General features: G+C 41.1%; 3 protein-coding genes and 1 pseudogene across 3 annotated transcripts; all 4 read left to right on the forward strand.

Moving 5' to 3' along the window:
- The first annotated feature begins 412 nt into the window (after positions 1–412).
- Positions 413–1354, forward strand: LOC100056384 (taste receptor type 2 member 62-like; annotated as a pseudogene).
- Positions 1355–7713: 6359 nt separating this feature from the next.
- Positions 7714–8670, forward strand: LOC100056428 (taste receptor type 2 member 134-like). The gene has a single exon (XM_001490174.2). The coding sequence runs from the start codon at positions 7714–7716 to the stop codon at positions 8668–8670; it is 957 nt and encodes a 318-aa protein (XP_001490224.2).
- A 7841-nt stretch (positions 8671–16511) lies between these two features.
- On the forward strand, positions 16512–17743 carry LOC100056474 (taste receptor type 2 member 143-like). The gene has a single exon (XM_070266153.1). The coding sequence runs from the start codon at positions 16602–16604 to the stop codon at positions 17505–17507; it is 906 nt and encodes a 301-aa protein (XP_070122254.1). The 5' UTR covers positions 16512–16601; the 3' UTR covers positions 17508–17743.
- A 4555-nt stretch (positions 17744–22298) lies between these two features.
- On the forward strand, positions 22299–23256 carry TAS2R60 (taste 2 receptor member 60). The gene is given in 4 exon segments (XM_014739235.3): positions 22299–22326; positions 22329–22464; positions 22466–22943; positions 22945–23256. Coding segments are annotated over 4 exon segments (954 nt in total).
- Positions 23257–24143: the final 887 nt, after the last annotated feature.

Consider the following 24143-nt stretch of genomic DNA (forward strand, 5'->3'; position numbering starts at 1 on the left):
TGTGCTGGTATTAAGGATAAGGTCATTTTTAAAGTTAAAGTAGGAAAGAAATAGTACAGTTAGAAATAAAGTATAAAGTTTAGTTATTTTCAGTCAACCCTGGAGCCTCTATTTTGTTAAAATTTCACTGCATCTGGCTCTGATAAAGACCAGGCAAATACGTTTATGCAAATAAAGACAGTGTGTCATTGAGCTGGGAGTGATTTGCATGGCAAAGGAGATCACAGGAATCCTGTTTTCAAATCCTGGGAGACTAGGGTTGTATGCTGGTAGCTACGATTTTGTATGAATCCATATTCCTGCATCTCTGGTCTCAGCAGGGTGGCTTGTTCACAGAGGCTGTTTTTCCCTGTGGATGTGTCCTAGCACTTCAGAGTAAGAACTGAGTCTGAGCAGAACTTCCCCGGAGGAGATGCCCTCCTCATCCATGTTGATCTTCATGGTCATCTTTTTCATGGAGACCTTGGCTACAATGTTGCAGAATGGCTTCATTGTTGCTGTACTGGGCAGGGAGTGGGTGAGATGCTGCACACTGCCTTCAGGTGACATGATGGTATCCTGCCTGGCTGCCTCCTTATTCTGCCTGCATGGGATGGCCCTCCTAAACAATCTCATTGACTCCTTTAACTTTTGTTCCAAAGTTTACTATTTCAACACTTCCTGGGGCTTTATCAACGCTCTTACTTTCTGGCTTACTGCCTAGCTTGCTGCCTTCTACTGTGTGAAGATCTCATCCTTCTTTCATCCTGTCTTCCTCTGGCTAAAGTGGAGGATTTCTCGGTCAGTGCCCAGGCTGCTGCTGGGCTCCATGATTATATCTATCGTGCCAGTCATTCCATTAGCCACTTGGAATAGCATTCTTGTGCAGCTGAGTGCCTCCCAGAGTTCCCATGGAAACGGCACCCTATGTGAAAGAATACAGACCATCTCTCTCTACTCTTTTTTGCCTACAGTGCTTATGTTGTTGATTCCCTTTCTCCTGTTCCTTGTGTCCACCCTCTTGCTCATATTCTCACTGTACAGGCACTTGGGGAAAATGAGGGACCACAGATCCGGCCCATGTGATCCCAGCACCCAGTCTCACACCATGGCCCCGAAGTCATTTACTGTCTTCCTTGTCTTCTACACATCATATTTCCTCTCCCTGATTATTGCTTTTATGAAAATCACAACACTGAAGAATCAGAGCCATGGGGCCTGGGAAGTGGTGACCTATGCAGGCATCTGTCTGCATTCTAGCATCCTGGTGCTAAGCAGCCCAAAGCTGAGAAAGGCCCTGAAGAGAATCCTTTGCAAGTCCCTGGACAAAAGATGGTTCATCACAAGTATCAATATCAATAATCAGTATCAATAGATAAGCCCTGAGTGGCAAAAATCTGCAAGGTTTGGGCCCTGTTCTTTCTTCATTTCCTCTTCTTTCCCACCCCTTCCCTGACCCATTAATTCTTTTTCCATTTGTCTCTGTTCCTGCATCCTTCCATTGCTCCCAGTCCCTAATCTGTGTCCCAAACTACCTTGACTAGGATGTTGTCCTCATTTCCTCACAGGCTCTCTCAGCCTTTGTGTAAGCAACTCTAATTATATCCTCTAGGCATCATTGTGGTCTTTAATCCCTTTACAGAGACTAGTAACAGTTGTCAGATTTCTCTGTAGTCAATCTCAAGTAATTTTTTTTTTAAGAGTAGCATGGATTGCCCCATACCATTCACTTTGTGACATCAACTGGTCTCCTTATTCTTGCTCTGCTCTCAGCTCAGCCTCTCTATTTCAGCCCAATAAAGCTTATTTCCACCTCCCTGCATGTTCCTCCCTCCAGCCTGTGGTCAATAGGCCTACCTGGGACTTCCTTTTGTCCTTTCTCGATCAATCATTGCCATTCCCTCCTTTTTTGCCCTGCTTAAGGAAGATTCCACCCATGGGACTTTTTCAGTTTGATCTCATGGAAGGCTGAGGGTCAGTATGAGTTTTGTGTCCCTATAGGTCTTGTCCATGATTTTGTGCATTTGTTACATCTTGAATTAAAAGGAATTGTCTAATGTTGAAATGCTTCTAGGTTTTGGCCAACAGAAGAAAGAGAAGGAGAACAGAGAAAATTTTCTATAGTTCTTAAATTTGATAAGTCTTCTCCTCCTGTCCACTGAGCCTGGAATGCACCCTGAAGGCCAATGCCTAGGATGGTAGTCTCCAAATTGGACTGTTTCCATCTCAGAGTATGGGCAAAATGATCCATTTGATGTATGAAGAAAGTGTGGCAACTTCAATTTCTATTTATTTTTATCACATGTTTTTAGTTCCTATTTGTTGGTGTATGTTTTATGATGCACATAATGTATTAGTAAGGTAGTACATGCTGTTAATTAAAGAAAATAATATGCATACATTGGGATGCATATTTATATATATTTTTTCCCAATGGAGTTCACCATAAAAGAGTATGGAGACCAAGAGACTAGAAGAGATTGGGGAAATCAGCAGACATGGTTAAAGGAGATTCATAGGTGAGAAAGAAATTTCCTCTACTTTTCTAGGCTTTTCTGGCAGGTCTAAGAATTAAATTCACATGAGACATAATAAGAGGGGAAAATTAAACAAATTTAATAACATATATATGTGGGAACATCCCAGGAAAACTGAGTAACTGACCAAAATGGCTGAGGCCACCACCTTACATACCCTTGTCAGCTAAAGACAAAGGAGCACGTTGAGGGTAGTGGTTTGGGATTTCCAAGAGGAAGAAGACTATTCACATGGAGATGGAAAAATAGATGTTTGGCAAACAGATCTTTGTTATGTCTTGCAAAGGCAATGAGACCTGGACAGGGCTTTGATCAAATGGGCCTTGCCAGATTCCTCCCTGTCTACCACAGCTAGTTCATATTATACTATAGTTATCTATGGTATTAGCTCTTTCTTGAAACATGCCTTCTCCCTTAAATTCTTAGGCAGTTGGGGGAGGCTCAACGTTTCTTCCTGAGTCTTTTGTTCTTAAATATAATCAAGCCAAAGAGACAGATTTTGGGGTAGCAAATTCTGTTCCCCTACAGTTTCATGTGTTTGTCAAATAGGAGTGAAAAAAGAAAACAAGAGAGAATAGAGGTCCATAGAATTTCCAAATAAACCCCTCCAATTATGGTAAGTAGTCCAACGATCATGAAAATTTCATCTTCCAATGCTTCTGAGTGTTTAATTTCAGATATCATGTTTTCAATTCCCAAGAACTCCTCTTTTAAAAATTTGAGTATTCCTTAACAACATTGTGTTACACTATATGGCTTTCTTATACTCTCGTAACTGTCTGAAATTATCAATGCTTTTGTTAATGAAAGGTTTCTTCTCCTTGCATTGTTGTTTGCTCCAAGTAGCTAATTTGTCTGTCTTTTGGTCTTATCTTCATCTTTTCTCAGATGTCCCAAACTCCCTGTTTGCTGATGTTGAGTAAGGGATGCAAAGGCTGATTGGAAACTCTGACCTCATGAATGGGTCTTGTTGATCACAAGCTTCACTGTAGAGGGATTGGCCTGGCCAATTATTTGAGGCATCTCTGATATTGGTGTCTTTAGATCTTCCTCTTGGAAAGTTTATATTCTTAGCAAAGACTATACTCATTTCCTGCTTGGAGGCTGAAGGCTTGCATGCTGGTGTCCCGGAACTGAAGTGAGGGAAAAAGATTTGTTCACCTAATTTTCCTGTTTTCAGTATACTCTTTCTGCCACAAATGTGGTTGAGATACACACAGCTTAGGGATCCTGTTTTGTTCTCTCCAGAGAATACACCTCCAGTTTTTCCTGGGGTGGGCAGGAGTGTCTGCCCAGTTACTCAAAAGGGAAGAAGTGATCTCAAAATCTGAATCTTAAACTGACTTATAACCAATTTTTACCTATTTTTCTCCAGAGGTACCAGGTATTGCAAATCCTGAGTAAAAGTCAGGTTAGTTCTTGATTTTCTTTCTGTTTGCGTAGGATTTAATTTTCTCAGATCTGCTATGTTTTGACCACTGTTTCATCTACTTTCCAGCTTCCGAAATGCTTTTGTTTTCTCTTTCTCTTTGTTATCGTGGATTGGAGCCTTGAAAATAATTTCTAAGACTTCCTTTACAGTAAATTTAGAAGACCTTTGAGAAAGGAATAAAGGAAGATGCATTGATTTAATCCTTTTCCCTCTTGATGACTTTTGATGTGGGAAAGCAGTTTCAATTTTGTTTTTTATGGTGGCGTCCTGTCTTTAACTGGAATCTTGTGCAGAAGCTCAGTCTATAAAGTAGATAGATAGATCTGCTCTTTTGAAGAGGGGATGAAGGACTGTGGTTCTACTTTCTCAGTTCTCCTTCTGTTCCTTCCCTACTATGAGAACCTCCTGGATGGCATGGTTTGTCATCCACTGATTTAGAAGCCGAACGTGATTTATCTCTCCAGTAGATGTTTTTAGACATTCAAGAAAGTTTATGGCTTTATGCAAGGAGCATTGATTTATTCCTTAAGAGATTAACTTTATTGTTTCCACTGCACAAATAGTGCAAGACAGAGAAAAGAACGGTTCTAAAGATTTTTGCATTGGGATACAATTGGACTATGCACCTCATGGCAGGCTAATGTTATAATCTTAAAAACAACTTTAAAATGCTATTTTTAAAATTTGATATGAAAGTGTGTAAATTTACCTGAATATTAAACAATATTTAACTATGCTTACACATTTTGATAATTGAGGATGCTGGAGACTCCAAATTTATTTTTAGATAGTTATAATTCTATTTTATACACTCTTACTATTAGATGCATTGCTTTATCCAAAATTATTTCCCTGATTATATGAGTAAGATGCTATTTGTAGAGTTACAAAAGTATCTAGAGCTTATTCTGTGTGAAATCATTAGTAAATTTTTGCATGGTTTAACCTAATATATATGTGCAGTCTAGCTATTAAAAATTTATTTTATTCCTCCTCTACTTTTCCGTGGCAGAGACCATCAGTGACCTGATGAAACCATGGAAGAATGTGGAAGTATTCGTACACTTTAGGTCACTCAAAGGTCCGGGGGGGAAACGGACACTAAGATTTAGAGATTCTGCCAAATAAAATGTATGTCATCACATCTCTAACATGACTCAATGCACTTTTGAAGGTAATGAGAAAAAATAAAATAAAAAGAAACTAATGAACAGAAACCAAAAAATTCCTTTGCTACTGTAGAGAACCAAAATGAAGGAAGTTCTCGTAGGTCTCTTCAGAATCATCCACTTGGAGTCTGACCTTCTGCTGTTACTTGTTTGACACTAGCATCATTTCATGGAGGAATCAGACACCACCCTAAAAAATATATTGCCAATTGTGCTAGAGAAAGATTTATCAGCTTCATTCGCAGGCATGGGACACCTTTAGAAAAAAGAAACATGGTGGAACTCTTGTGAGAAACAGCTAGTATTTTGATTGCTGTTGCATGTGGAAGGACTCCGAAAACAGCTGACATCACTGTCCACCTATGGCCTCTTTTGGATGCAGACTATGAATGGGACATGAGACCTCTGTACGACATATCTATTGGAGCACTGAGAGACGGATGAGCATGTGCCTGAGGAGGGGTACTCTTTCAACCTCCTACAGAAGAGTACTGAAAGAGCAGAAAACATTGACTTTATAGACCTGTCAACCATAGAGAAGAAAATTCCTGAGAAAGAGTGTTGCTGGGGAACAGTCTTGTGATGCTGTGATGACTGTGTAAGTCACATCAAGGTCATCTATGGTACAAAAGAATATTCAGTTATGTGTGACTGCAACAGAGCATGTGTGCTACAGCCTCAACCAGCTTCTTGAAGACATCATGAAGCTGGCGTGTTGCCAAAAGATTTCAAGACTAGCCAGAATGTGAAATAGGCAGAGGCCATTCATTGCTGCCATCTTCAAGAAGGAGACAGGAAAACACTCAGAGAACTAAACCAAGTCACTGAAGCTGAGTTTCAAACCCTTGATCAGATTGCATTATCTGCTCTTTGATAATCTTTTTAGAGAAATGAAGCAGCTCTTCAACCAAATGGCATATTATGAAGGCACCAAACCTCATTTTCTTGAGGTTTCCACAATAAATGTTTATATGTTTTGATTTCTCTAATGTTTCACATGCAGACTTTTCATTTGTGGAATCTTACGTGCCACCATGTAATGTGGGGGGCAAAGGTCATAAGGGAGGACTGTGATTCCAGGATCCTCGTCATCTGAAGAGCGGACTCTCTCTCCTGCTTCTCCACCTGCATCTCTGCTTTGTGTTACCCTCCTTCTTTCTCTTCCCTCTTTCTCCTTTTGCTTTTCTTTTTTTTCATGTTCATGGTCATCCTACCTTTTAAACCTGCCTTAGCTGAATCTTCATGGCTCCCTGAGCCTGTATTGGCTGATCTGAACTAGTATCACATTGTGTGGTTGTTGGTGGAGGCAAAATGCAACGTGTGAAATCATTTTATAAATGGAGAGATGTTCTAAAAAGTTGGTTGTTACCCTATAAAACATTGTTATAGGATCTGGCTCACCCTGCATACGGCAGTCCCTCCCTGTGTGTTTGTTGTGAGCTTTGTTCTGAGCTCCTCTTTTCATCCCACTGACTCTTGCTTCCTTGGCTCCTACTGTGAGGTCTGTTCTGGATCTGATCTCCCAGTTTCCTTTCTCTGTCTTTCCCTTCTCCTTATTGTGACTTCTCTACTCTTTTTCATCTCTTCAGAGCCTTCTTAGGAAAGGATTAATTTTGGTTTGCCATGCACATTGAAGCTAAGGTGTTAATCACTAACAGTTTTGATGTTAATATGTCAGCAAAATTCATATTTTAACTGGAGACTCCTTGAACTCCAATATGGAGACTGCCAGGGAAATTCTGAGGAGCATGAGAGGTCAGTGGAGGAGTTAATGAAGCCTGTTCTTAGTTCTTCCAAGACTTGTGCATATGAATGACGTTTTACTCCACCCATTCAGGAGGTGGGTCTCAAAATAGTATGCATTATATTATTTGAATAGAATATTAACCCAGGTCATGAAAGGTCAGGGAAAGTTTGTTGTTAAAGGTGGAAAGCAAGGAGAAGGGGATTTTATTTTATTTTATTTTTTTTAATGATTGACTCTGAGCTAACATCTATTGCCAATCTTATCTTTTTTTCATCTTCTCCCTAAAGCCTCCAGTAGATAGTTGTATAGTCTAGTTGTAGGTTCTTCTACTTCTGCTATGTGGGACACCACCTCAGCATGGCTTGATGAGTGGTGCTAGGTCCATGCCCAGGATCCAAACCTGTGAAACACTGGCCGTGTGAACTTAACCACTCAGCTGTGGGCTGGCCCCTGGATATGGTCATTTTAAAGGGAAAGTAGTAAAGAAATAGTACAGTAAGAAATAAAGTGCAAAATACGGGCATTTCAATCACTCCTGGAGCCTCTATTTTGTTAAAATTTCACTGAATCTGGCTCTGAAAAGAACAGGCAAATAAAGGTAATGCAAATAGAGACAAAGTGTCATTGAGCTGGGAGTGATTTGCATGGCAACGGAGATCACAGGAATCCTGTTTTCAAATCCTAGGAGATTAGGGTTCTATGCTGGTAGCTAGGCTTTTGCATGAATCCATATTTCCTGCATCTCTGATCTCAAAAGGGTGGCTTGGCCACAGAGGCTGTTTTTCCTTGTGGATGTGTCTCAGAACTTCAAAGTAGGAACTGATTCTCAGCAGAACTTCCCTGGAGAAGATGCCCTCTTCACTCATGTTGATCTTCATGACCACTTTTTCCCTGGAGACGTTGATTGCAATGTTGCAGAATGGCTTCATTGTTGCTGTACTGGGCAGGGAGTGGGTACAAGGCTGCACACCCTCCTCGGGGGATGTGATTGTGGCCTGCCTGGCTGCGTCCCGGTTCTGCCTGCATGGGCTGGCCCTCCTGAACAGCTTCCTGGGCTTCTTTAAGTTTTCTTCCAAAATTTACTATTTCAGCATCCCCTGGGACTTTATCAACACTCTCAATTTCTGGCTGACTGCCTGGCTTGCTGTCTTCTACTGTGTGAAGATCTCAACCTTCTCTCATCCCACCTTCCTCTGGCTGAAGTGGAGGATTTCTCGGTCAGTGCCCAGGCTTCTGCTGGGCTCCCTGATCATATCTGGTGTGACAGTCATCTCATCAGCTACTGGGAATAGCATCGCTGTGCTGAGGAGTACCTCCCAGAGTTCCCCTGGAAACCACACTTTGGCTGATAGAATAAGCCCCTTCTTTCGGCACTTTTTTCTGAGTCAAGAGCTACTTGTGTTGTTGCTTCCTTTTCTCCTGTTCCTGGTGTCCACCCTCTTGCTCATGTTCTCACTGCACCAGCACCTGCAGCAGATGAGGGCCCACAGACCCAGCCCACATGATCCCAGCACCCAGGTTCACATCACGGCCCTGAAGTCACTTTCCTTCTTCTTTGTGTTCTACACATCATATTTCCTGTCCCTGATTATTGTTTCTGTGCAAATCACAGCCCTGCAGCATCAGTGGCACTGGGCCTGGGAAGTGGTGACCTATGCAGGCATTTGTCTGCATTCCAGCATCCTGGTGCTAAGCAGCCCCAAGCTGAGAAAGGCCCTGAAGACAATCTTTGGAAAGCCCTTGACAAAAGATGCTTCATCTCAAGTTATCAGTATCAATAACCAGTATCAATGGACAAGCCCATGAGTGGCAAGAATGCACCAGGTTTGGGTGCTGACCTTATCTCTTTTAATGTCCTTCCTTTCCCACTCCTTCCATGCCCCATTATTCTTTTTCTATCCATCTCTGCACCTACCCTTCATTGCACTGCTCCTAGTGCCTAATCTGGGCCCTAAACTACCTTGACTAAGATGGCGGCCTCATTTCCTCACAGGCCCCTATCACCCTCTATATGAGTGACTCTAATTATATTCTCTAAGCACCACTGTGGTCTGTACTCCCTTTACAGAGACTGGTAATGGTTGTCAGTTTCTTCTGTGGTCAACCTCAAGTGTTAGTTTTTAATGGTAGCATAGATTGCCCCACACCATCCACTTTGTGACATCAACTGGCTCCTCATTCTCACTCTGCTTTCAGCTCAGTCTCTCTACTTCAGCCCAATAGAGCTTATTTCCATCTCCCTGCATGTTCCTCCCTCCAGCCTGTGGTTAATAGGCCTACCTGGAACTTGGTTTTTTCCTTTCTTTGCCAATCTTTGTCATTCCCTGCTTTTCTGCCCTGCTTAAGGTCAAATCCACTCATGGGACTTTTTCAGTTTGATCTCATGTAAGGCTGAGAGTTGGTATGAGTTTTGTGTCCCTATAGGTCTTGTCCATGATATTGTGCATTTGTTACATCTTGAATTAAAAGGAATTGTCTAATGTTGAAATGCTTCTAAGGTTTGGGCCAACAGAAGAAAGAGAAGGAGAACAGAGAAAACTTTCTATAGTTCTTAAATTTGATAAGTCTTCTCCTCCTGTCCACTGAGCCTGGATTGCACCCTGAAGGCCAATGCTTAGGATGGTAATCTCCAAATTGGACTGTTTCCATTCCAGAGTGTGGGCAAAATGATCCATTTGATGTATGAAGAAAGTGTGGCAACTTCAATTTCCATTTATTTTTATCATATCTTTTTAGTTCCTATTTATTGGTGTATGTTTTATGATGCACATAATGTATTAGTAAGGTAGTACATGCTGTTAATTAAAGAAAATAACATGCATACATTGGGGTGCATATTTATAATTTTTTTTTTTATGATGGGGTTCACCATAAAAGAGTATGGAGACCAAGAGACTAGAAGAGATTGGGGAAAGCAGCAGACATGGTTAAAGGAGATTTGTAGGCGAGAAAGAAATTTCCTCTACTCTTCCAGCTGGTCTGAGAATTAAATTAAGACATAATAAGAGGAGAAAATTAAACAAATTTAGCAACATATATATGCGGGAAAATCCCAGGAAAACTGAGTAACTGACCAAAATGGCTGAGGCCACCACCTTACATACCCTTGTCAGCTAAAGACAAAGGAGCAGGTTGGGGGTAGTGGTTTGGGATTTCCAAGAGGGGGAAGGCTATTCACATGGAGATGGAAAAATAGATGTTTGGTAAACAAATATTTCCTATGTCTTGCAGAGACAATGAGACCTGGACAGGGCTTTGATCAAATGGGCCTTGCCAGATTCCTCCCTGTCTACCACAGCTAGTTCATATTATGCTATAGTTATCTATGGTATTAGCTCTTTCCTGAAACATGCCTTCTCCCTTAAATTCTTAGGCAGTTGGGGCAGGCTCAACGTTTCTTCCTGAGTCTTTTGTTCTTAAATATAATCAAGCCAAAGAGACAGATTTTGGGGTAGCAAATTCTGTTCCCCTACAGTTTCATATGTTTGACCATGTCAAAATCAGTGTAAAAATAACAGGAGAGAATAGAGGTTGTATAGAATTTTCATATAAACACCTGCATTTATTGTAAGTAGTGCAACAGTCATGGGAAGCTGAAGCCCCAAAGCATTACGTTACAATGCTAGCAGGAGCTTGGGCAATGGCAAAAGGAAAGAGAGAGAGAGGAGCAGAGATGAGCTAACAGGGTGAGAAGTTTTTCACTCTGAAGAAGATGATTAAAGCTCTAAATGAGATGACTCCGAAAGCCCTTGTAATTTCTTGTGTGATAAGTGTGCTGGGAGAATCTTTTGCTCTAATATATGGTCTTTGACCCCAGTTCCTGACACAAGAACTTATAAGACTCTTGGAATGTCTGGTGATGGGAATGATTTTTTGTATGCTAATGAGATGACTGGTGGTTGGGGGTTCTAGCTTCAGGATAGTGAGTGGTTTACCAGAAAGAGTAGGCATGAAGAGAAGGTGCGTATTTCAGCCCAACCACCAACCTCTGAAGAGAGGTCAGGGACTGGAGACTGAGTTAGTCATGAGTGGCCTGTGATTTCATCAATAATATCTACATAATGGAGCCTCCATATAAATGCTAAACAAGGGGTTCAGAGAGCTTTTGAGTTGGTGACACATCCACATGGTGGGAGGGTGGGACACCCCAATTCCACAGAGACAGAAGCTCCTGTGATCAGAACTCTTCCAGAGCTCACCCTATGAAACTCCTGATCTGGTTGTTCATCTGAATCCTTCATAATATACTAGCAAATGTAAGTAAATTGTTTTCCTGAGTTCTGTGAACCCTTTAGCCAATTATTAAATCTAAGGAGGGAGTGTGGGAACAGTCAATATATAGCTAGTGAGTCAGGAGTACAGGTGGCAACCTGAGACTTGCCACTGCCATCTGAAGTGGGGGCAGTCTTGTGGGACTGAGCCCTTAACCTATGAATCTGGACTGACTTCGAGTAGTGAGGGTCAGAATTGAATTGTAGGACCCCCAGTTGTTGACTAGAGAGTTGGAGAATTGCGCAGTGTGAGAAAACTCCACATACATTTGGTGTCAGAAGTGTTGTGAGTAGAGAAACAAGTTTTCTCATAATGAAAATGTAAATGCTATTCATGATGGAACCATGTATTAAACCATAACATTTTCTTTCCTGCACAAATTGTTGTTTTCTGTTGCATTAATAAGTGTCTTGTTTTGTTTGGTATTGTTCTCAAACTCTTCATCAATGGTCTAAGTCTTTCTCAGCAATTTTGGAGTCATCAGGTATTCTAAGATTTTATCTGCGTGAGAAAGTCCTTCCTGGAGCCTCTTGTCCTGCTCCAATCTGGACTTGTCCCCATGCTCAGTGTCCCACCATTCACCCTGAGATCGGCTTTTACAATGGTCCTGGCGATCCTTTGCCTTTCTTTCATTGTGGATCTGCATTGTCTGTACCCTGTGTCTTCCTTTATCATGATACAGTCTATAGCTCTGGAGGTATAGTTCCTAGAGAAAGAGTACATAGAAAGTAAACTTTTTTGTGCTTGCCTTTTCTGGAAAGTCTTAATTTTGTCCTTGCCCTTGAATATCCAGATAGAGAATTCTATGTTAGAGATAGTGCTTTCATTGCCTTCTGGCTTCCAAAATTATCTTTAAAAAGTCTGAGACCACTTTAATTTTTAATATTTTGAATTTGGTATCCTCGCCTCCCGCTTCCCTCTCTAGAGGCTTGTAGGATCATCTCTTTATGCTCAGTAATCTAAAATTTTATGATAGTGGGTCAGGTATTTGGAGGGCCCTTTTAATATGAAAACCCTTTTCCTTTAGTTCTGGGAATTTTTCTCCATATTTTGTTAATAATTATCTGCCCTCCATTTATTATTATTATTTTTATTTTTAGAATCTCTATTACTAGGATATTGCATACCTGGGATTGGCATTCTCTTGTTTTTCACCCACTGTTTTTTTCTCTACTTTCTGAGACATTTCATAAATTTCACCCTCCAACTCTTCTGCTGAGTGTTTAATTTCAGATGCCATGTTTTTAATTCCCAAGAACTTCTCTTTTAAAAATTTAAGTATTCTTTAACAAAATCCTGTTATTTTGTATGGCTTTGTTATATTCTCTTAACTGTCTGAGAATATTGATGCTTTTTTTTAATGAAAAGTTTCCTCTCCTTGCAATGTTTTTTCCTCCAAGTAGCTATTTTTTTCTGTGTTTTGGTCTTATCTTCATCTTTCCTCAGATGTCCCAAACTCCCTGTTGTCTGCTCTTGTTGAGTAAGGGACAGAGAGGCTTACTGAAAACTCTGAACTCGTGAATAGAGCTTGTTGAACACAGGCTTCACTGTAGAGGGATTGGCTGTGTCAATTATTTGAGGCATCTCAAATATCGGCATATTTAGATCTTCTTCTTGGAATGTTCCGATTCTTGGAAAAAACTATACTCCTCCCCTGCCTAGAGGGTGAAGGCCTGGGTGCCAGTGTTCTGGAAGCAAAGTGAGGGAAAATCATTTGTTCACTCAATTTTCCTATTTTCAGTATACTTTTCCTGCCTCAAATGTAGTTGACACACAACTCAGCTTAGGAATCCTGTTTTATCCTCTCCAGAGAATACACCTCCAGTTTTTCCTAGAGTGAGCAGGAGTGTTTGCCCATTTATGCAAAGGGGAGAAGTGCTCTCAAAATCTGAATCTTAAACTGACTTATAACTAATTTTTACCTATTTTTTTCCAGGAGTACCTGGTATTGCAAATTCTGAGTAAAAGTCAGGTTAGTTCTTGACTTGCCTTCTGTTTGTATAGGATTCAGTTTTCTCAGATCTGCTATGTTTTGACCACTCTTTCATCTACTTTCCAGTTTCCAAAATGTTTTTTTGTTTTCTCCTTCTCCTTGTTATTGTGGATTGGAGCCTTGAAAATTATTTCTAAAAATTCCTTTACAGTCAACTTAGAAGACTTTTGGGAAGGGAGCAAAGAAGATGCATTGATTCAATCCTTTTCTGTCTTGATGACTTTTGGTCCAGGACATCAGTTTCAAATTTTTTTGTGTGGTTTAGTCCTATATTATCCAGATGCTCAGTCTATAAAGTAGGTAAACAGATCTGCTCTTTTCAAGAAAGGGTGAAGGCCTGTGGTTCTACGTTCTCAGTGCTCCTTTTGCTCCTTCCCTACTATGAGAACCTCCTGGAAGGCATGGTTTGTCAACCACTGATTTAGAAGCTGAATATGATTTATCTCTCCAGTAGATGTTAGACATTCAAGTGAAGTTTACAGCATTATGGAAGGAGCCTTGATTTATTCCTTAAGAGATTAATTTTATTGCTTCCAATTGTGCAAACAGTGCAAGACAGAGAAAAGAATGGTTCTAAAGATTTTTGCATTGGGATACAATTGGACTATGCACTTCATGCCCGGCTAAGCTTATAATCTTAAACATAACTTTAAAATGATATTTTTAAATTTGATATGAAAATGTGTAAATTTACCTGAATATTAAACATTATTTAACTGTGCTTACACATTTTGATAATTGAGAATGCTGGAGACTCCAAATTTATTTTCAGATGGTTAAAATTCTATTTTATACTCTGTTGCTAGTAGATCCATTGTTTTATCCAAAATTATTTACCTGATTATATGAGTAAGAAGAGGTTTGTAGCATGAGAAAAATATTTAGCACTTATTTGTGTGTGAAATCATTATTAAATTTTTGCATGATTTAACCTAATATATCTGTGCAGATTAAAAACATTGTTATTTCCTTCCTCCTCCACCTTTCTGTGGCACAGACCATCAGTGACCTGATGAAACCATGGAAGAATGTGAAGTCATTCACACACTGTAGGTCACTCAAAAATCCAGGGGGAAATGGACACCAAGGTTTAGAGATTCTGCCAAATTAAATGTATGTTATCACATCTCTAAGATGACCCAATGCATTTTTGAAGGTAATAAGAAAACATAAAATAAAAAGAAACTAATGAAGTGAAACCAAAAAATTCCTTTGCTACTGTAGAGAACCAAAATGAAGGAAGTACAAGTGGGTTTCTTCAGAATCGTCCACTTGGAGTCTGACCTTCTGCTATTACTTGTTTGACACTAGCATCACTTAGAAGAATTAGGTATCACTCTAAAAAATATATTGACAACTGTGCTATAGAAAAGGACTTGCCAGGAAAGGGACACATTTAGAGAAAAGAAACATGGCAGAACTCTTGTGTGAAACAGCTAATATTTTGATTGCTGTTGCTTATAGAAGGACTGAAAACAGCTGACATCACTGTCCAACTGTGGCCTCTTTGGAGGCAGTTATGAATGGGACATGAGACCTCTGTAAGACATATCTATTGGGGAATTGAGAGATGGATGAACAGGTGCCTGAGGAGGGGTACTCTTTCAACGTCTTATAGAAGAGTACTGAAAGAGGAGAAAATATTGACTTTTTAGAGCTGTCAACTGTAGAGAAGGAAAAGTCCTGAGAAAGACCGTTTCTGGAGAAGTGTATGCTGTGATGACCGTGGGTGTCACATGAAGGTTGCCTGTGAGCACACAGGGATACTCAGTTACATGTGACTGCAACAGAGCGTGTGTGCTGTGGCCTCAACCAGCTTCTTGAAGACATGGTGAAGCTGGCCTCATGCCAAAGGATTTAGAGAAGAGCCAAAATGTTGTATAACACTCATTGCTGCTGTCTTCAAGAAGGAGACAGAGGAGAACATGCAAAGAACTAAACCAAGTCACTGGAGCTGAGTTGCAAACAATTGATCAGATTGAATTCTTTCCTCTTTGATAATCTTGTTAGAGAAATGATCAGCTCTTCAACCAAATGCCATATCTGAGAGGAGTTGAACCTTGTTTTCCTGAGGTTTCCGCTATAAATCTTCATCTGTCTTTATTTCTCTTTGATGTTTCACAAATAGACCTGTCACTTGTGGAATCTTGATTATGACCATGTAATGTGGGTGGTGAAGCCATGATTTGTAAGAGTCCATGAGGGAGGACCCTGACTCCAGGATCCTAGCTATCTGAAGAGGAAACTCCCTCCTCTGCTTCTCCACATATATCTCTGCTTCGCTTTACCTTCCTTCTCTCTCTTCTCTTTTTCTCCCTTTGCTTTTCTTTTTTTCTTTTTCATGGTCATTCCTACCTTTTAAACTTGCCTTAACTGAATCTTGACGGCTCCCAGAGCCTGAGTGGCTGATCTGAACTAGTATCACATTGTGTGGTTGTGGGTGGAGGCAAAATGCAACGTGTGAAATCACTTTATAAATGGAGTGGTGTTCTAATGGGTTGGTTGTTACTCTATTAAGCATTGATATAGGATGTAGTTTATCCTGTACACAGCAGTTCCTCCCTGTGGGCTTGTGCTGAGCTTTGTTCTGAGCTCCTCTTTTCATCCCACTGACTCTTGCTTCCTTGGCTCCTACTGTGAGGTCTGTTCTGGATCTGATCTCCCAGTTTCCTTTCTCTCTTTTTCCCTTCTTCTCATTACTGCCTCTCTACTCTTTCGCATTTCTTCAAAGCCTTCTTAGGAAAGGACTAATTTTGGTTTGCCACGCACATTGAAGCTAAGGTGTTAATCACTAACAGTTTTGATGTTAACATGTCAGCGAAATTCACATTTTAACTGGAGACTCCTTGAACTCCGATATGGAGACTGCCTGGGAAATTTTGAGGAGCATGAGAGGCCACTGGAGGAGTTAATGAAGCCTGTCCCTAGTTCTTCCAAGACTCGTGCAGATGAATGACATTTTACTCCGCCCATTCAGGAGGTGGGTCTCAATATAAGGTGTACAGGATATTGAATAAAATATTAACCCGGGTCATGAAGGGTCAGGGAAGGTTTGTGGCAAGAGTTGGAAAACAAGGATAAGGGCATTTTAGAGGGAAAGTAGTAAAGAAATAGTACAGTAAGAAATAAAGTGCAAAATATGGGTATTTCAATCACTCCTGGAGCCTCTATTTTGTTAAAATTTCACTGAATCTGGCTCTGATAAAGAACAGGCAAATACAGGTAATGCAAATAGAGACAGGGTGTCACTGAGCTGGGAGTGATTTGCATGGCAAGTGAGATCACAGGAATCCTGTTTTCAAATCCTAGGAGATTACAGTCGTATGATGGTAGCTAGGCTTTTGCATGTACCATATTTCCTGCCTTTCTGGTCTCAACAGAGTGGCTTGGCCACAGAGGCTGTTTTTCCCTGTGGATGTGTCCTCGTACTTCAGAGTAGGAGCCAAGTCTGAGCAGAACGTCCCTGGAGAAGATGCCCTTCTCACCCATGTTGATCTTCGTGGTCATCTTTTTCCTGGAGACCTTGGCTGCGATGTTGCAGAATGGCTTCATGGTTGCTGTGCTGGGCAGGGAGTGGGTGAGATGCCGCACACTGCCTGCATGTGACATGATTGTGGCCTGTCTAGCTGCCTCTAGGTTCTGCCTGCATGGGCTGGCCCTCCTAAACAACCTCATTGACTCCTTTAACTTTTGTTCCAAAGTTTACTATTTCAACATCCTCTGGAACTTTATCAACATTCTCACTTACTGGCTTACTGCCTGGCTTGCTGTCTTCTACTGTGTGAAGATCTCATCCTTCTCTCATCCCATCTTCTTCTGGCTGAAGTGGAGGATTTCTCGGTCAGTGCCCAGGCTGCTGCTGGGCTCCCTGATCATCTCTGTTGTGACAGTCATTCCAGCAGCAGCTAGCAATGTAATTCTTATACAGATGATTGCCTCGCAGAGTTCCCATGGAAACCACACTCTGGCTGATAGAGCACAGACCTTCCATAGGTACTTTTCTCTGTCTAATTTAGTGCTTGTATTGTTGATTCCCTTCCTGCTGTTCCTGGTATCCACTCTTTTGCTCATATTCTCACTGCACCAGCACTTGGGACAGATGAGGGCCCACAGATCCGGCTCACGTGATCCCAGCACCCAGGCTCACATCATGGCCTTGAAGTCACTTACCTTCTTTCTTGTGTTCTACGCATCGTATTTCCTGTCCCTGATTATTGCGTTTATGAAAATCACAGCCCTGCGGCGTCAGTGGCACTGGGCCTGGGAAGTGGTGACCTATGCAGGCATCTGTCTGCACTCCAGCATCCTGGTGCTAAGCAGCCCTAAGCTGAGAAATACCCTGAAGACAAAGCTTTGGAAAGCCCTGGACAAAAGGTGATTCATTTCAACTTATCAGTATCAATAACCAGTATCAATGGACCAGCCTATGAGTGGCAAGAATACACCAGGTTTGGGTGCTGTCCTTCTTTCTTTTTATTTCTTTCCTTCTTTCCCACTCCTTCCCTTCCCCATCAATTATTTTTCCATCCCTCTGTGCTCCTACCATCCCCACCACTGCTCCTAGTATGTAGTCGAGTTCAAAACCACTTCAGTTTCATATGGTGGCCTCATTTCCTCACAGGGCTCTCTCCCTCTGTACATGAGCAACCTTAGTAATATTCTCCAAGCATCATTGTTGTCTGTACTCCCTTTACAGAGACGTGTAATGGTTGTCAGTTTTCTCTGTAGTGAATCCGAAGTGTTTTTTTTTAATGGTAGCATAGATTGCCCCACACCATCCTCTTTGTGACATCAACCAGTCTCCTCATCCTTGCTCTCAGCTCAGTCTCTCTACTTCAGCCTGGTAAAGGTTTTTCCATTTCCCCTCATGTTCCTCCCTCCAGCCCATGGTGTTTTGCCCACCTGCAGTTTCCTTCTTTCCTTTCATCGCCAATCTTTGCCATTCCAATCTTTCCACCTTGCTTAAGACTGATTCCACCTGGGGAGCTTTTTCAGTTTGATCCCATGGAAGGCTGAGGGCGGATTTGAATTTTTGCCACTATATGTCCTGTCCATGATTTCGTGTGTTTACTCCATGTTTAATTAAAAGGAATTGTCTGATGTTTAAATGCTTCTGGGTTTGGCCAACAGAAGATAAAGAAGGAAAACAAAGGAAATTATCTACAGTTCTTAATTTTGATAATGCTACTCTTCCTGTTTTCTCAGCCAGCAATGGACCCTGGGTGCCAGTGCCTAGAATGATATTCTCCAAACTGAGGTGTTTGTGTACCAGAGTGTGTGTGAAGTAATTCTTTGGATCTGGGAAGAAAAATGTTGCAACTTAAATTTCCATTTATTTTTATCTCATTCTTTTAATTCCTATTTTTTGATGTGTGTTTATAATATACATAATGTAGTAAAGTAGTATATGCACATAATTAAAATAAATAAATATACATATGGCGGAATGCATGTTCATAATTTTTTTTACCTCTTGGAATTCACCATAAAAAAGTACAGAGACAAAAAGAGCAGAAGAGATTGGGAATAGCACCAGACATGGTATAGAGATTCATATGTTTGAGCTAGTCAAAATTGCACTAATAAATAACAGGACAGAATGAGGTTACAAAATTTTCAAATAAATGACTACATTTATGGTAAGTTATCCAACAATCTTGGGGAGGTGAGTCCCCCCAAAATTGCATTACAGTGTTGGCTGGAGGCTGAGCTATAGCAAGAGGAGAGAGAGAGAGAGGAGCAGAGAGAAATGAAGAAGGTCAAGAGTGTTTCCTTGGAAGAAGATGATTAAAGCTTTAAAGGAGGAGATCCCCAAATTACTGAAGAGGAGCATAAGGGATTTCTCAGAGAGTAGAGAGAAGGTGAGACTGGATAGAGGAAACTGTGCTACTATCAAGAAGAGTTTTTCTTTGTTCTTTTCTTTTCTTTATTTTGCTGCCACATGAGTGAGCTGATGACTTCTTAAAGGGAGGGCAATAAGAAATTGTGGAGAGTGAGTCTTGAGGCTTAAGTCCCAAGAAAGTTGGGTAGATTCAGCAAAGGCAGGAGCATCAGGGGTGTCATCTGGAAGACTTGCCTTTCCCTTGTACAGAGTTCCAGAACTTTACTGAATGTCTTGAGTGGGGAGGGTGGTGGTGGGACTCTCATGTTCTGCAATATTTCCATAGCTGTTTGAGTTATGCCAGATCTAATGGGCTTATCTCAAAATTTCTCAATTGGTTGATGTTCTCAACCTCCCTTTCCTAGACTTTAGCTCATAAAAGAGCCCAGAAATGTTGGGTGGCTGCATCTTGACCAAAGATACAACCCAGTATCGGATCCCGCCTTTCAAGACTTTCTGTGATCTCTCCCCATCCTACCTTTTCAGCTTGACATGCCACCATTTCCATTTGTGAATCTTCTGCTGTAGCCAAACTTATCTAATCATTCCCTAAACATAATCACAGTTCCACCTCCTTTACTGATTTCATGTCTCTTTTCTTCTAACATGCAAGACAGCATATTTGCTGTCCCACAATGGAGGGGATGCTGCTGCTGCTACTGAACTCTTCTGAGAATCCTTGGACTGGGAATAGGATGACATATAACATTTAAAACCACAGCCTGAGATTCCTGCATTTTTATACCTCTGAGAGAGATACTGAATTGAGTGTTTCCCATATAGAGAACCTACTCAGGATTCCTACCTCTACCACCCTCTTGATAACACATATAAAGACTAGCTGTGAAAACTTTAAATTCCCAGACTTGGCTTCCATCTAAGAAGATAAACCTGAATATGGGAAACAAAAATGCAACAAATGAAAAGCACAAACAATCAAAGAGTCACCATAAAACATATTGCATATTTAAGTACTATGATTATTCACCCTTTTGGATTAACTTAATCTGCACATAGAACATTCCCAGTGAATGTTTGTAATTTATGATTAGTGTGTGAAAGCACTTTGAAGGCAAATAGTTCATTGTTGTAGGCCCAGTACCGTTCACAGGGTCGTTATGACATATAGGAGATGCTTAATAAGTGGTTGTTCAGTGAATTGAGTGTTAAAAGCACATCTTCCCCACTGTATGAGTCATCAAAGATGCAGAAGGTAGGTGGGAAAAGACATGAGTTTTCCATGTTAGGAGGTTTGTGACTGGCCAAACTCCAGAGCTATGAGCCCAAAGTTTGCCCTATTGCTCCAGGTTCCAGTAGGAAACAGGAAAATGTCAGCCAGAGGAGCAAGGGCAGGGAAGAAAGCAGCTGGGAACTCTAGTCCCTGGAAATCTGCATCTTCCCAGAAAGGCAGAGTGAAAGCATTATCTTAGTTCACCTCCTTTCTTCTCCTCACGAATGTAGTATTCACTACAGCTGGACCCCTGTGTTGGGAGAACAGTTCTGCCTGAACCTTTATTCCAGGTGGACTGGGGACTGGAAAGAGATGCTGAGTGTTCTGCATTCTATTCTCTCTTTGTGGGGTTCTATGCATGGAACTGGTAGGCTATGGTGCTGGCCAGGAGGTCAGTATAATATAAAATCTTCCCTCACTTTCATGTTACTTGATCATGAGCCTTCAATATTGCCATATATGACCCAGAAAAATTTCTGCTTGCCTATTTCCCTATGACACATTAACCTGCTTACATTCATCTGGGCAAGTAAGCACTCACCTGATTGCTGGGTTTTTTTTTTTTGACTCTTGGAACATAATTTCTATGGAAAATGTGGCCTTTGCTTACTCCACCTTTCTCTGGTTAAAGTAGATGGTCCAATATTTGGTGCCCTGGACCTCTGCTGCATCCCTGACATTCTCTTGAATTCTCCCTGGACTGTTTGCCACTCCACAGGATGGGTAGAATGGAAGGTGGTCATTAAAATAACAGTCATCATAATCATCATAATTATTTCTTATGCATGTGCAGGTTTATAGCTTCCAAATTACTTTCATATATATATGATCACATTTATTTGTGATCCAAATATTTTATAGATGAAGAAAGAGGGGTTCAGACAGGTTAAATGACTGGCCTAAAGATCCATAGATAGTGATTATGACAAGACTCAAAACCTGGTCTTCTGCCTTCAGCTACAGATGAAGAAGAAAAGAGTAAAAGATGTGTTGCTAACTATGGCAAAGATCTCTGGTCCTGAAATCAGTTTGGGTTTTGGTCTTTCCTCCACTGTGACTTTAGGTCTGAGTCTTAATCTATAATTTGAGGCTTCATTTCTTTCGTCTATAAAATTATTTTAGTGTCTTCTTTCACTCTAAAAACTGAGGTAGTAGTCTTAGATTCTAGTCTAATCCTGTAAATTAGAACAGATGATACTTTTCACATCTTACAGATGGAGGAACTGAGGCACAAGGGGCTAACTGACATACCCACTAACTCAAAGTGAGAGGTTGAACTTGGACTAAGGCCTGTCTTGACTCCTAGTCCAGGATTCTTTCTGCCATATCCCATCCATTCTAAAGCTATCCTGGTTGGGAGTTCCTCTGTGAAATAGCAATTTAAAAGTCACTAATTATAAAATATTGTAAAAAATTCACCTGCATAATTATACATAATGGCCTCCTACATTTTATTTGATGGTGATAGTTGCCACAAGTTATAGGATTTGAACTAACGTTTCTCAGCAGAGATTTTGCTTGGTTTTATTTTTATCTGTGAAGGGGGTATTCTAAAAAGCACATACTTTGGTTGGCCATTGTGGGAACTAAAGACAATGGAGAACACGTAGAACAATGCCCAGAATGTAAAAACCAACCAATGGATGTGAGCCCTGACTGTCTGTAGGCAGTGCACCCTGTGGATTTCCTTGCTGAGCTACCAAGTGTGTGGTCATGCCTTAGGTGTCAGCTTAGAGAAGTATAACTTCCTGTGTAAGGGATGCTAATGTAAGGGCCTGATATATTATCCACATGGATATTGACATTGGCAGAGGGTAGGCAGAGAAAGGGCAGGCAAATTCTTGGGCAGGAAGGTGGACTTTTGAAATTGAAACTCAACAGTATTTGCATCTATTCTGAGAAGAAGAAACCTCTTCCCCATCCTCAGATAGCCTGAGTCCTCTACTCTATCCTCTACACTTGGGACAGCTGGAGGGACAAACAGCATACAAGACCTTCCAGAGAAAATCTACCGGAATAGCCCTTGAAGTCTTGGGACTCATCTTGTCCACAGGAGGATGAATGGACATGACATGGTTTCAGGATGTTGGTGATTGATAGGAGAGCCATCACCTTGGCTATCATTTTATTCCTTTTGTGCCTGGTGGCAGAGATGGGCAATGGCTTCATCACTGTGGCACTGGGCATGGAGTGGTTACTATGGAGAACATTGTCACCTTGTGATGTTATTGGTCAGCCTGGGAGTCTCTTGCTTCTATGTGCAGTGGGTGGTGATGAGTAAGAACATTTACGCTAGAATTGTGTGTCCACTGGCCCTTCCATACAACCCTGTACTATAGTTTCTAGCCTTATAGTGAGACTTCTTGAACACTACCACCTTTTGGTTCTCTACCTGGCTCAGTGTCCTCTATTGCAGGAAAATTTCAACCTTCACTCACCCTGTCTTCCTCTGGCTAAAACAGAAGGTGTCTGGGTTGGTTCCCTTGATGCTGCTCAGCTCCATGGGGTTCTCTAGCTTGAGCACCATCCTATTTTTCACAGGCAACCAGAGCCTATATCAGAACTTTTTAAGGAGAGGTCTGCAATATTGGAATATCATCAGGAATCCTATAAGGAGATCACATGAGAAATTCTACTTCTTTTGTTTAAAATTCGTTACTTAGGCAGCTCCTGCTGTTGTCTCCCTCACTGGTAGGATTTTAGCTCATCATGTCTCTCGGAAGACACACCAATAAGCCCTTTCTGTCTGTCTCGGGCTTTTGCCATCCTAGTGCCCAGGCACACATCAGGACTTTCCTGGCTCTCATCTTCTTTGCTATCTTCTTCAATTCCTATTTTCTGTCACTGGTGCTCAGTGCTGCAGTTATTTTTCCATCTTAGGAATTTAGGTACTGGGTGTGGCAGACAGTGATTTATCGGTGCACAGTAGTCCACCCCATCAGTCTACTCTTGAGCAACACCAGGCTGAGAGTGGTGCCGGAGAGGAGCTGCTCCTCAAGGCATGGGGCATCTTGAGTTGCAATTGATGGAAAACCTCAGAGACTCTAATGCAGAAGGCATGGGAACAATGGGACATTGCTTCTTTAAATCTCTATGCCATATTTAATGATCTTCCCCTCTTTGTCACATTTAATGATGGAGAGAATAACTTCAATGAAATAGGATTTCAAGATGAGATTGAAGGCGCTAAAATATGGGATAGCATCACTGATTTATACTCAGCAAGCATATAACTGATACAGTTATGCTCCCGGTGGGACTTGATGTGGCCAAAGAATCAGGAAACTTTGACTTTCCCTGTGATCAGTCTCTTGGTGTTTACAATTTTCCTTCTGGAAACTGGATGCAAGGATCATGACACATCATTCAATTTTTATCTGTTGAATCAGACTGTAGGAGAATTTTGGGACCTCCCCTTTTCTTCTGGCTCCGTGCTGTAAACCACCTTTCCCATTTCATCACTTCACTGTTTCCCAGTCATGAAGTTTCCCTGCAGTGAAGCTCTCTTTCCTTCCATGCAAGAGATCTTGGCATCTGAATTCTCTTCACAAAGCATGGCTTAGTTCATGTGTGTGTGTGGCAGTGTGTGTTATCTGAGGTTTGTATATTCACAGATAGCTTTTTGAGATTCTTCTAAATTCTGGGAGTTTATGATTTATATATTGTTGATGTTCTCTCCATAGCCCAGTCTGTTAATCTGTTTTGTAAATGTTAAGGTCCATGAAACCAGATGTGACTTCTTTTATGTTGCTATTGGGACCTAGTGAAGCTGTTGACATGGAGAGGTTCATCTATATCTATCTGACACTTAGGCTTGAAGAAGAAAAAGACTCTTGGCTTGGTTTGGTGAAAAATGTAGACTGCTTCTGTGCCTTTCACAGGTCTTCTCAAACCTTCCTCAG

The sequence above is a fragment of the Equus caballus genome, chromosome 4, assembly GCF_041296265.1.
Source record: "Equus caballus isolate H_3958 breed thoroughbred chromosome 4, TB-T2T, whole genome shotgun sequence".
Taxonomy (NCBI): Eukaryota; Metazoa; Chordata; class Mammalia; order Perissodactyla; family Equidae; genus Equus; species Equus caballus.

Bases quoted from the DNA above. Each gene is read 5' to 3' on its own strand.
- LOC100056428 (XM_001490174.2), top strand. From the start codon at position 7,714: ATGCCCTCTTCACTCATGTTGATCTTCATGACCACTTTTTCCCTGGAG.
- LOC100056474 (XM_070266153.1), top strand. From the start codon at position 16,602: ATGCCCTTCTCACCCATGTTGATCTTCGTGGTCATCTTTTTCCTGGAG.